At 39.2% G+C, this 13,271-nt stretch overlaps 1 protein-coding gene across 4 annotated transcripts; it reads left to right on the forward strand.

Annotated features, from left to right (window-relative positions):
• The first annotated feature begins 1,441 nt into the window (after positions 1–1,441).
• On the forward strand, positions 1,442–13,229 carry LOC131448754 (glucagon receptor-like). 4 transcript variants are annotated; one of them, XM_058621486.1, is made up of 14 exons: positions 1,442–1,518; positions 4,937–5,011; positions 5,105–5,207; positions 5,293–5,412; positions 6,912–7,033; positions 7,131–7,237; positions 8,388–8,544; positions 9,543–9,702; positions 9,865–9,925; positions 10,002–10,071; positions 10,621–10,712; positions 10,824–10,962; positions 11,084–11,125; positions 11,917–13,229. In XM_058621486.1, exons 2-14 carry the CDS (start codon positions 4,949–4,951, stop codon positions 11,986–11,988), a joined length of 1,308 nt encoding a protein of 435 aa, XP_058477469.1. In that variant the 5' UTR covers positions 1,442–1,518; positions 4,937–4,948; the 3' UTR covers positions 11,989–13,229. The 4 variants fall into 4 exon arrangements, 3 of the variants coding, with proteins under 3 accessions (XP_058477469.1, XP_058477468.1, XP_058477470.1); XM_058621485.1 differs by having other exon boundaries at positions 1,457–1,595; XM_058621487.1 differs by having other exon boundaries at positions 1,457–1,595; positions 5,296–5,412; positions 11,917–13,227.
• The last annotated feature ends 42 nt before the right edge of the window (positions 13,230–13,271 follow it).

Consider the following 13,271-nt stretch of genomic DNA (forward strand, 5'->3'; position numbering starts at 1 on the left):
CCTCAAGATACTCCTGACAGCTGTGTGATTAGAAAAAGTGTCGTATGAATGAATGAATGGGTGAATGACAGCACTGAGTGACCGTTTACCATTCGTCACAGTAAAGGCAATCTATGTTTGCAGTGTTTAATTGATGCTCTGCATTTTGTACAAGTGACTCGCCATAGTGCATTTCAATGAATGTAGTTCATATATAGTTTATATAGTTAGTATATATATATATATATATATATATATATATATATATATATATACAGTATATGTATGTATGTATGTATGTATATATATATACATACATATACTGTATATACAGTATATATACAGTATATGTATGTATGTATGTATATATATATATATACATATACTGTATATATATATACAGTATATGTATGTATGTATATATATATATATATATATATATATGTATATATATATATATATATATATGTATTGTGGCATGCCATTCAGGAAATTAATTTAAGAATATACTGACTGAAATAAAAGTCTGAATATATATATATATATATATATATATATATATAAAGAAAGTTTGAATATATATAAAGAAAGTCTGAATTCTGAATATATATAAAGAAAGTCTGAATATATATAAAGAAAGTCTGAATTCTGAATATATATAAAGAAAGTCTGAATATATATAAAGAAAGTCTGAATATATATAAAGAAAGTATGAATATATATAAAGTCTGAATTCTGAATATATATAAAGAAAGTCTGAATATATATAAAGAAAGTCTGAATATATATATAAAGAAAGTCTGAATATATATAAAGAAAGTCTGAATATATATAAAGAAAGTCTGAATTCTGAATATATATAAAAAAGTCTGAATATATATAAAGAAAGTCTGAATATATATAAAGAAAATCTGAATATATATAAAGAAAGTCTGAATATATATATATTTTCAGTTGTGATGTTAAGTCACTATAATTGTGCAGAAGTCAAAAAATTAGACTGTTTTTCATTCACTTTTGTTCATAAAAACGAGTCAAGCGAACTTTGAACTGTGACATATTTCCAAATTTCACAATTGCGTGTTTGTATAGTTCATCAGGTTGTGCTGAAAAACACGGATATAAGACAATATGTTGCACATTATTATACTCTCTGAACGTTTAAACATAAAAGCAGTCAAAATGCTCTGTGTTCAAAGGCGGATTATTGTCCAAATATTGTTATTTTTGTTGAAATAGTTGTATAGCTTAGCATGAAGAGGGCAGGAAATACAACTGAGTCCTCAAAAAATGAGCATCAAGCCTTTCTCAGTACAGTCAAGGTGTGTGTCATATGTTATCTTATGTTGGATGTAACTGGCACGAAGGACAGACTGTGTGTGTGTGTGTGTGTGTGTGCGTGTGTGTGTGCAGACAGAGCATCAAACTGCCGAGTCTAAGTTCAGAAGCAGTCAGTGCGCGAGTCTCGCAGCGGACGCAGCGTCTCCTGCAGGAGCAGCAGCAGCAGCAGCTTCTCCTTCTCTAGGACCATATTTATCCGTAAGTGACGGCGCGTGTTATTCCTCACAAATTGCACAGTTTTGTGCGGCAGATGCCACAAACCACGCGGACACTGTGTAAGTAATTTACTATTGTGCATGCATATTCACGTTTTTCCATCAATAGACGTTGGAGATAAAAAAGAAAAAAAGAAAGAAAGTCATTATAGCGTATTTAGTTTGGTATCCATTTGATTTATATTTGTCCATAATTGATGTGATTCTGAAGTGATGGAAGAAGCTTATCATATATGCAGCTGCTGAACTGCATGCAAATCTACAGTAAAGGCATCAAACACAGTCATGATGTTTCATACTGCTGCTCAGCTGCTTATTGATGCTCCTATGTTGTCAGGTGGAGTCATGAGTCAGTCAGTCAAATATATATCTTTATGTATATATATATATATATATATATATATATATATATATATATATATGTGTGTATATATAATATGGTCTGTGACTGAATGCTCCCTGTTTATTGTAGTGAAGTCCGATTTTTTTCAACCAGCAGATGGTCACTGAACTGTCATGTCATATAATATAATAATGTGTAATGTATAATATAAATGTAAAATGTGATGTAATGTAATATAATATACATTCATCTGTGGATTATTCAGTAATTGTTTGGTCCATAAAAATGTCAGAAAAAAAAATGTCAGTCAGTGTTTTTCAAACCTGGGAATGATTCAGTTTGAATGATTTCTTTTGTTACCCACAGCAAAGAAACCAGAACATGTCCACATTTAAGAAGCTGATAAATTAGAAAACTTGTTTTAACAATGGAAAAAAAAACAACTCAAACCTTGAGTTTCAGCCAGAATTGAATGGAATAGAATCTGTTGCCTCGGGTTGTGAGTCAATGCTCACAACACCACGTCGAGATTCAAATAGACTTTGAAGAGCTGCTATTTCAGTTATAGCCCACGTTTACATTTAAATGATACTCGAAAATCAGAGTCCTGCCGTCGCCTGATTACAATTGAGAGTGGGTCAGTGTTTTTTGTGTGAGTCCATACATGCACACTGTTGTGTCAGTGGAAACAGGTTCAACCCAGTGTGGACTGGAGTTCAGGAAAACATGGAAACATGACAACATGCCACAGGTGTCAAATGCCACATACCAGGCAGGGGAGAAATATCAAATCAGAGGCTTTTTTCAGGTTTTAGCTGACAGTGCCAGAGCCTGAAGTGGGGACCCCCCATGGCCCTCTGAGATCGCTCTCCTAATAACGGTTTCTCCATTTCACCTGCAGGCCAAGGCACAACGACATGTATATAGGACACGTCCATGTGGGTGTTTCACACCTATTTGTCATCAACTGACATGGCGAGTGAGGACAAGAAGACAAGATGTAGCCGTTAACCCTTTAACTGACTTGACGTTTGCTTATTTTGACCAGAAAATGTCCTGTTTTTTGTATTTTTCCAGAATAACGTTTAATATCTGGCAACTATTTTAGTTTTAATGCATGTTTTATTTCAAATAAAACGCTGTAGTTAATTTTTATATTTAAATGAACATTTGTTTGACTTTTTGTCTCAATGTCCAAAAACAGGGCCCAAAAATGGAAACTTATGGCTTTTTTTTCCAATTCTTTCCTCTCTGGTGACAAAGGCACTGTGAAATTACCGTAATAACCGTAACGTTGTGCTTTGATGTGCAATTTCTCAGCTTTCAGAAACAGCTGCAAGTTTTCCACACAAACCGTCGTGTAATTACGGTAACGCAAAGAGCGCTTGCGCAAACGTGTCGTCTGCGATATGCGCTCAGTGTTAAAGGGTTAAAACTCTGTTCCCGCTGCAGATTTTGTTATATATAAATAACAGTACATATATATATCTATCTATATATATACATATTTAGATGTGTGACATCCATGCTGTGGGTGGGGCTTTTTGATGGGGGCCACCACTGCTACAAAAAAGAACAACAACCCACAAAAGCACACACACAAAGCACTTAACAAATTTATTAGACCACCACCCAAAGCCACAGCTGCCCTAAATTAAACAGCATTGGTAATTATCACAATCCTCTTTTATGTCTCAATCATGTGATGGTTAACGCAGCAGTTTGTAGATGTTCTTTCACCAAAATCAGGCTTTTAATGCTAAAATATAATTATTATTGTTATCCATGAATGTTTAAATTCAAAAAACATTGTAATTTATTGATTAGGTTGTCAAATTACGATTATTTACTTGCATTGGCGACTCAAATTTGGGTACAAAAAGGTTTGTGATTTGCCAAATAAATGACACGTTTTTGAAAGATTTATGACAGGTGGTAATAAATAAATACATTTGTTAAGCACTGAACGCTGTTTTAGTCTTCGAGATAGTCCTGATTTTTCTGGGGGAAAAGTCTATCATTTTATCTATCACACATGAGAGTGTCAGGTTACAGTTTCAGGTGCCGGAAACAAACCTGCAGGGGATTTTAAACACCTTTCCACACTATGTGTGTTTTTCCCCAGGTAGAGGAGAATAAAACAGTAACTTGACAAAAGCATCAGTAATGCAGGCCTTAAATATAAAACATGACGAGAAATGATGTGATGATGCATCTCATGCACACTCTAAGTATACTTTCTATTCACGTCATTTGCAAAGTGGATCTTCAAACCCAAGCAGGCGTATCTGATGCGTATTTGTGGTCATTAGTCAGGGTGTAAACAAGGAAAATTGCAAAATGTCTGACTCAGTTGAGGAAGCAACTGGCCACAGAACTATCACACTATCACACAATCTGTTTATAGTTGTCTTTCTCCGGGTTCTCCGGTTTCCTCCCACAGTCCAAAAACATGCAATGTGGGGATGAGGTGAATTGGACGCCGTAGGTGTGAGAGCGTGAATGGTCGGATGGTTGTTTGTCTCTATGTGTGTCCCTGAGCGATCTGTCCAGGGTGTGACCCCCGCCTATCGCACCTATATCGGGAGATTGAGCTTGTCACGGCAGACCCAGGTCGAGTGTATTCTCCCCGTGTGTGTGCGTGGGTTTTCATCCAGTATGTAGATTAGGTGAATTGGACACTCTAAATTGACCATTACAGTGAATGGTTGAATGAATTGTCTCTCTGTGTGGCCCTGAGATGGACTGGTGATCTGCTCTATGTCAGCTGAGATTGGCACAGCCCCCCCCCCCCCCCCCCCCGTGACCCTCCTGTGGAGGATAAAGTGGTAGATAATGGACAGATGGAGAAGTGGTCATAGATGAAGCTTGTGTACAGGTTTAACTGCTGCTTTTCTCAGAGCAGGCGTCCTTTTGCGTTCTTAAAGAAAACGTACATCGACCGCAATCTGAATAAAAGCTTCCAAAAACAACAAGTGACGAGAGAAATTTGGCCGTCATCCTCATCTCCTACAAACAGTTTCATGTTCTCCTTCCTTTGTCAAAAAAAATAATGAAGGACAAGTCTCCAATGATGGACAAGACAGGAGACATCATGGCAGTGATCTGCTTGTTACTTCTCAAATTGCCTAAGGTAAGTGATAAGTGACTGTGTAAACATGTGGAATCACTTTCTCTTCAATGTGCGCTAAAATGGCAATAATCTGGCCTTTACTTGACGTGACAGGGTGAGACGGCGAGTGGGAAAGTCTTAGAGGAGACCTACCGTCAGTGGGTCCGCTATAAAGAGGACTGCAGCAAGATGATTGAAAATGAGCCACTGCCTCAAGGTATGAAGACATGTCAGGGACAAAAAAAAAAAAAGAAATCATGCAATTTAAAATGACATTTTTCTTGTTTTTTGTTGTTTTGGAGCAGATTTAGCCGGCCTGTTCTGTAACAGGACATTTGACAAATACGCGTGCTGGCCCGATGCTCCCGCCGGCTCTGTGGTCAACATCTCATGTCCTTTCTACTTGCCCTGGTATGATAAAGGTAACACATTAACACTTCCACTGTGGCTTTGACAGCAGAGAACCAGGTCAGTCCACCTGTGGCCGCTCCACTGGCCTTTTTATCTGAAGTTCAGCCAAAACTTTACCACCGACACTCGATGACACACTTCTATGCGTCTGACAGAGATGGGAGTAATGGCCCCTCTTTTCCACTATGGTCCCACCTCACCTCGCCTCGCCTCGTCTCGCCTCGGCACGGCACGGTTTAGGTTGCATTTCCACTACAAAAAGAGTTGTCACTTCACAGCTGCATGAAACTGCGATGACTACATTTACACGCAACACACACACACACACACACACACAAACGAGTGACTAGTGACTTGTAAAGCGGTTGTTTTCAGTGTAACTGAATGTTCAGTTCTTCCTCCATGACCGGAGCGCAGACTCCGTCTGACACAGTCACTGGACTGAAATACAGCAGCAGGGTTTGCTGTCACTAAATACACCAGACTCCTCTGTTAAATATTGAGATTTTAGACATTTCCCTTGTAATTGTTGGAGATGAACCCACGTTTTTTAGGATTGTTAAGTCTTTTTAACTGATCTACAGTTCGGCATTGTTCGGCTTGATTCTTGTGTCGGACACCTTTTCCTGTGACGGCACTTTGACCAATCAGCGACATCACACATAGTATCGCCTCAGCTCGCTTGGTACTAAAGAAAACTTAACTGCAACTTAACCGTGCCGTGCGATGCCGCGCCGTGCTGGTGGAAACACACCATAAGTCACACATCTTAACCCAAGTCTCAAGTCGAGTCATATGAATATGGAGGATGAAGATGATTTCCCACATATTCCACATTTAAATATGCTTATAACATTTTTGATTCAATGATCTGGGAGTTTAACGGCTGAATTGGCCGTTGTTACTTATGCTCCATGTAAGTCTAATAACTGCAGTTCACTTTTGAAGAAGCCAATATCCCACTCACAGTTTTATCTTTCAGAGCATTTGTCATGATCTAAAGAATGAAACCAGCCAAAATGAAAGTTATCTTCGACCTTGACATTATTGCATTATTATAACATAATTCCAAAAATCATTTGAGATATTTGCCATTCCACATATAAAAGGCATATTTTATATTTAATTAAATTTCATAACTGACAAACCAGGCAGCTATTATAGACTATTCTAGCTGTCAATCACACAGTGATCTTTATTATAAAGTTTCTACAGTTACAAAATGTTCTATTACAGAAGCCCTGCATCATTATTTCCTTAAGAAAAGCTCTACCAACATCAATCGGGTTAGAAGTAGTAGCTAATGTAACTGCTATTTCTGACCAACAAAAGCTTCATATTTACCTTACTGACATAAAAGTCATCTAAACATCTCAACTTTTTCTTTATTAAAGAAAAGTGTGTCTGTTTACCTGTCCTCACCTCGCAGCGTGTGCTGTGATTGTCTGTGACCATAATGAGAGAGGTGGACAGTGAGCGTCTCACATAAATAGACTGTGAATTCCATCAGTTTCCCAGGGAGTCGTGCGCCGGCGCTGCGGCTCTGACGGCGTCTGGGAGCGAGAAGACAGCGGGCAGGTGTGGCGGGATATGACCCAGTGTGAGGAGGAAAAGGAGGTCACGTCGCAGGAGGTGATTATGGTGTAATTGCCCGCCCGAGGTATTAATGACGTGTTTTTGCTCCGTGCTCAGTAAGATGTCTCGCTGAGATTCTGATTTCTATCAACAGCTGTGGGTCAAACAGCTGATGGTGAGCTTCAGGATGTTGTACACCGTTGGCTACTCTCTGTCCCTCTTCACGCTCATAACGGCGCTGATCATTCTCCTGAGCTTCAGGTAAGCGCTCCATCCATTTTGAATCGTCTCTTGATTTCATGTTAATTGTCATTAAAAATGTACCAAACCTACACTGTAAGGACTAAAGTATTTGGACGCAGGTGTTTCAATCAGGCTTTGGACATTTGGACGATGCTATGCTTCTAATCCAACATGACCGTGCCCCTGTGTGAACAAAGCCAGGACTATAAAGACATGGTTTGACTTTGAGATTGGTGTGGAGGAACTTGACTGAACCTGACCTCAACCCCATTGACCTTTGGGATGAAAGTGAACCAAGAAGAGTGGAACAACTCCATATTAAAGTGCTGTTTATGTCAGGGGTCTCAAACTTGGGTGTCCAGTCTCGGCAAGAGGTCGCCGTTAACAGAAGGCCTCGCGTTCCTCTTTAAAATGGCCTATATAACATGATATTACACTGTGATACTGTAATAATATTATTCATGACAGACATTTAAAGTAAACACTTGTTTTCAAATTGAATTCACAATTAAAAAGAAATATTTGTGAGGCTAAATGAATCTATAAATAACAAAAAAAACTGCTTTTTTGCTTATACATATTACATATTTAGTACTTCTATGGTCTCTGCTGTGTTTACATGAAATACAAGGTCACGGGCCATGTTTTCATTTGAATCACTTACATCCGAACGCTTTTGTCTTTGTAGCGGAACTCATTCATGATGCTTGACTCGTTCACTCGACAGATGCAACAAGAGATGTTTTCAACTGAAAATGGGCGATGACACGCTTAGTTTAACAGCCAAAGACTGTATTATTTAGTGAAAGGCTGAGCTTCTCATGCTCTTTTTACCTTTTGTACAACAACACATTTGAAGAATAGCAACATGTTTGTCAGCTCTCCCATACTCTAGAAAACAGGAAACTGTTTTGAAATGAAGCATTTAAGCTTTATTTGGATTCTAATTCATTTCATATATGTGTATGTGATGGCCTCAACTCCCTTGGTCCTTGTCGGAATGATGGATTCCTGATTGCATTTTAATTGTACTGCACGTCTTCTCCAGTCTTATAACAGGATATTCAAAAATAAGAATTAGCTGTGTGATTCTTTCTGGGGCAGACACTACGATCAAGCCGTACAAACCACCAGAAAAATAATCCAGATTTAAAATGCACCTTGACAGGAAACTGCACTGCTTCAGGAACTTCATCCACGCTAACCTTTTCCTCTCCTTCATCCTGCGAGCCGTGTCCGTCATTGTGAAGGACACCATGCTGGAACGCCACTGGGGACGGGAAATCATCAAACAGACCGATGTCACTGAGATCCTCAGTCACCAGGTGAGTCTCCTTTTTTGGAAATTAACCTATTATCTGTTACCATTGGAAGGTCCAGTGTTGTTTGAGTAGGCTTGCACTTCAAACGTGAAACACACACACACACACACACCCTGCGATCAAAGTGATCTTTTATTTAAGATTATTTTAAAAATGTATGTTTTTTCCCAGTTGCCATTTTCCCATCCGTTACATTGGAAGAGTTTCATTATAGCATTTTTTTTGTCTTTCTCTCAGCTCAGTGAACACCAACAAGCTAAAAAAAGAAGGGGATAAAAATGATTGGATTTACTTTATTATTAGCAGAAGCAGCTTGTTATGCCCCTCAGTGACAGACTGCACGTGATATGCATTGATTTTGGAAAGATTACTTGTGGGTTATTTAAAACAAAAAAAAAAAAACATATCTTTCAGTTTTGGTTTAAGACGGAAAATGTGACAAAACAGTTAAGGACCCAAGAGCAGGCGGGCGAGGAGATGTGGCAGTTTTACCTGTTTATTAACAAGCGTGAGGGAGATAGTGGAGGTGGTGGAGGTGCCCAAAGCAGAGACAGCGGCGAGGAGAAGCAGCGTGCACACGGCAGAGAGCTCTGGACACAAGGAGAGCACAGGGATTAGAAAAAGGCAAAACAACAAGCAGATAATAGAATAAACTGTTCTCTCAGGAGAGCTGTGACTGTTACGATCAGGCGATGAGTGACTGCAGGACCAGGAAATGTAAAAAATGATGAGTGAATTAGGTGAGAGGTGAGCTGATTGCATGTTGGAGGAGAGGAAGGAGGATGAGAGAAGGAGGCAGGGCGGCGCGTGATTGGTTATGGAAAATCCAATTATTGTGATGCAAAAGCTTCTCTTCCCAGCCCTGGCTTATTCTAACATTCTAAACCTCATTTTAGTTTTGAGTACTGAATATATGAATATACCATATGAAGCATATTCAGCGTCAGCCAATAAACCCTACAATTAAATATTAAACATTTACAGTATTTTATTTCTTCTAGGCTGCGATTGGCTGTCGTATCGCTCAGGTGATGATGCAGTACTGTGTCCTCGCCAATCACTACTGGTTCTTCGGTGAGGCGCATTACCTGTACTCTGTGCTCATAGCCTCCGTGCTCATGGACAACAACAAATACTTGCCTTACATCTGTCTTGGCTGGGGTAAGTGTCTGAGTGTTAACGCTAATTACCTGGAATCATCTTCATTATCTGACAGCTGCTCTGCATGTGTGCACCTGTTAAATCAGGATCTGTGAGTGTCTGTAGGTTTTTTTTTTTACTGCGTGGATGCCATGGAAACATGTAATGTTTACTTTGTCGCAGGTATACCACTTCTATTTGTGGTGCCCTGGGTAGTGATGAAGCTATTGAAAGAAAACAAAGAGTAAGTATGTGTTTAGCATCTAAGTTGATTCTCATTATACAGAATGAGAAGTTGAGTACGTTCAATTTCCTTCCAGGTGCTGGGCTGTGAACGAGAACATGAGCTACTGGTGGATTATTCGTTTCCCTATTCTTTTTGCTTCACTGGTAAGGCTGTGTCATTTTAAATCAGGTTTCTGCTTCTTCTTCTTCCTAAAACAACAGATGATGAGTTGATGGTGTGGGAAAGATTCTGCCAGTATCAGTTCGGATCCTGCAGGTGTCCGACAGAGTTTAAGTCGAATTCTAGAAAACTCTGCCCCTGTTTTCCTGTGCAACACAGGACCATGAAATAATTAATTAAATAGTGAAATAATTATATATGTTTTTTACATAAAATGAATTGGTAGTTTAATGATTTAGTATTTAATTCCAATGTTTATTATTTAATGGTGTAGTTATTTATTTAATTTTTGCACTTTCAGTCCTCCACATTTTGGGTTTTATTTGGATTCTAATTCATTTCATATGTGATGGACTCAGAATGATGGATTCCTGATAGCATTTACATCGTACTGCATGTCTTCTCCAGCCTTATAACAGGATATATTCAAAAATAAGAGTTAGCTGTGGGATTTTTTCTGACACTAAAGCTGATTCATGCAAGTTGTCATATTATATATGTTTTTATAATCTGTATCTGTTTCTGATCCACAGATCAACTTCCTGATTTTCATGAAGGTCCTGAAGGTCATTCTTTCCAAATTGCGAGCCAGCAACCAGGCGGAATACCCGGATTACAAACTTCGGCAAGTTCTCTCATCCTAATTTACATTCCTTTTTCTTTATCTGGCTGTCACAGGACAGCAGTGATGAATTTTGGCAGCAGTTGTAGAGATGTGTTTGATTTGTCTCGTTAGGCTTGCCAAGGCAACGCTTACCCTTATTCCTCTGTTTGGGATTCATGAGGTCATATTCATCTTTGCTACAGATGAGCAGACGTCAGGCTTTCTGCGCTACGCTAAGGTTTTCATCACGCTCTTTCTCAACTCGTTTCAGGTAGGCTCAGTGGGGACCGCACGCTGGCTGCAGACATGTCTGACAAAAACACTTATTGATAGTCAGTGCATGCAACAGCAAATGTGCTCAAACTAAGCAAGACTATTCTCTAAATCCACAGGGCTTTCTGGTTGGTGTGCTCTACTGCTATATCAATAAAGAGGTTTGTTTGTTTGTTTGTTTGTTTGTTTGTTTGTTTTACATTAAATACAAAGTAGTGATTAGAATAACATTATTCTACATCAGTGGTCAGCAATTGGTGGCCCACCAGCACCAGTATCATGGCCCAGGAGATGATTTAACAAATCTGATTAAATTACATTAAATCGTTTGCTTATCTTTGCCAAACAATTGAAATTTCATATCGAGTTCGGAGCTTTCATTCTGTAAAAACATGAATTTATTCAAATCGATGAAAAATCCAAATAAAAACCCTGCTGTTGTCATGGAGACAGCCATGATGACAGCAGTGTAAAAATAACTGCTTATGCATATGTTAGACTAAGAAGAAGAATTTAAATGATGCACAATAAATATTAACATATCACACGCACTGATTAAAGACAACGTCCACATTACTGTTAGATGAAGGCACTTTTAAGGCACTTTGTCTGATGAAGATACGATGTTTCGGCCCAATATTCAATTGCTTACAAAAACAAGGCAATCACAGATGGCAGACTTCACCCCATTCATGCAACAAGCCTCTGGCGGCCTCTGTTGGTCATATTGGCAAGTGCACGTGTGGAAGCACAAACAAATGAACAGACAGACGCACAGAGCCACAAATAACAATATGAAAATCGGCCCTGGACCACGTTGACTTGCTGATCGCTGTTCTACATGATGTAAGAGAGTAATATTAGGCTAAAATTACACAATCTCTTTAGTGGAGCTGTATTTATTGTTGCTGAATGGATTTTCAGTTTAACTCACTGACATTTTTGGCTGCAGGTGCAGACGGAGCTGAGGAGAAAGTTACGCAGCTGGAGGATGGAGGCAGAGATCGTGTGCTGTGGACAGTGACTAGCCGTGCTCGACTCTCGCGTCGACACCTTATCAATCGCCACGGTGCCGGACTGTAACAGATCGTCCGCCGCAACGATGAGGCCGGTGCCCGACGGCTCGCCGTCTCCCGAGAGTTTGCTCATTTTCCGGCGTCAAGTTCAGCCGACGTCCCCACAGCTGGAGGCAGCTTTGCTGCGCTGTCCATCAGGGATGAACAGCAACAACCCCCTGCTGTGCGGGAATCAGAATGACACCGGACAGTCCTCTGTGGCAATGCAGGTGTCCTTTGTCATTCATCTTCAAGACCCTGTGGAGGTGCTCCCAAACGTTGTACATACAGACTATGACTGAACACGTCGCTGTACTTTCTATGATTACATGTTACGTTAATTGTGTACACGAAAAGCTGTAAATTGTGTGTGTATGTTTTGAAATTGTGAACACGTGGATGGCCGTAACCCATGATCGATATTTAAGTAAATAAATTAGACTTATATTTTATTAGTAACGCGTTAAATGTGCACTAAAGCAATGCAAACGTTTAAATAATTGAGTGCATTGTGTATAATAGATATAATGTAGATAAGGTGTAAATAGCAAGCTGTAAAGGGAATCATCCTCACAACTGTAGTTGAAGTTTCTGTTTTTTTAGGGCTGTGTGGTCACAGAAATGTACTCCATCAACGTCGTCATTAACCTTCACTGCCAAACAACAGATGGACGCTGTAATTTCAGAGGACAGTAGCATTCACATTAACTGTAAGACCTCGTTCAGACTGCCAGACTAAATGGGATGTTTTTGCATATAATATTGATTGTAATCAGACAGCAATTATCTCTTCTGATTCAATCCACATTTGGAGGTGTTTTTTAATGCAGTGAGTTCAAATCAGGCTCCTTAAAGATGTGTCTCAGTCTAAATGAGATTTCAAATAGTCTTTTTGTATCACCCTAGTACACGACACCTGCGGCCCAGCAGAAATTAATTATCTGAGCACTGGAAGTCCATTTACTGTAGAGGTCAACATGAAATTCAGGCCCCAGGGCTGGACTGCCTTTGGCCACAGTTCGGCCTTAGGACATGCCTGCCTTAACACCTTAAAACACAGAGCATTTGGGCTGCTTTATTCCATTACTATGTTTAAACATACGATATATACCGAGAGTATAAGAATGTGCAGTAGAGAGTGTCTTATAATGTCATTTTCATCGAATTAATCAAATATGTCACCGTTCAAATTTAATTTGGCTCAAAAAAGAAAATAAAAACTTTGACTTTTGCACAATTATTGCTATTTTAT

Source organism: Solea solea, chromosome 21 (genome assembly GCF_958295425.1).
Source record: "Solea solea chromosome 21, fSolSol10.1, whole genome shotgun sequence".
Lineage (NCBI taxonomy): Eukaryota > Metazoa > Chordata > Actinopteri > Pleuronectiformes > Soleidae > Solea > Solea solea.

What these genes read in the sequence shown, in the direction of transcription:
- LOC131448754 (XM_058621486.1), top strand. Translation starts at nt 4,949, where the DNA reads ATGATGGACAAGACAGGAGACATCATGGCAGTGATCTGCTTGTTACTT. An exon ending in AAATGAGCCACTGCCTCAAG is followed by an intron (nt 5,208 to 5,292) that starts GTATGAAGACAT and finishes GTTGTTTTGGAG; the next exon opens with CAGATTTAGCCGGCCTGTTC. An exon ending in CTATTGAAAGAAAACAAAGA is followed by an intron (nt 9,926 to 10,001) that starts GTAAGTATGTGT and finishes ATTTCCTTCCAG; the next exon opens with GTGCTGGGCTGTGAACGAGA.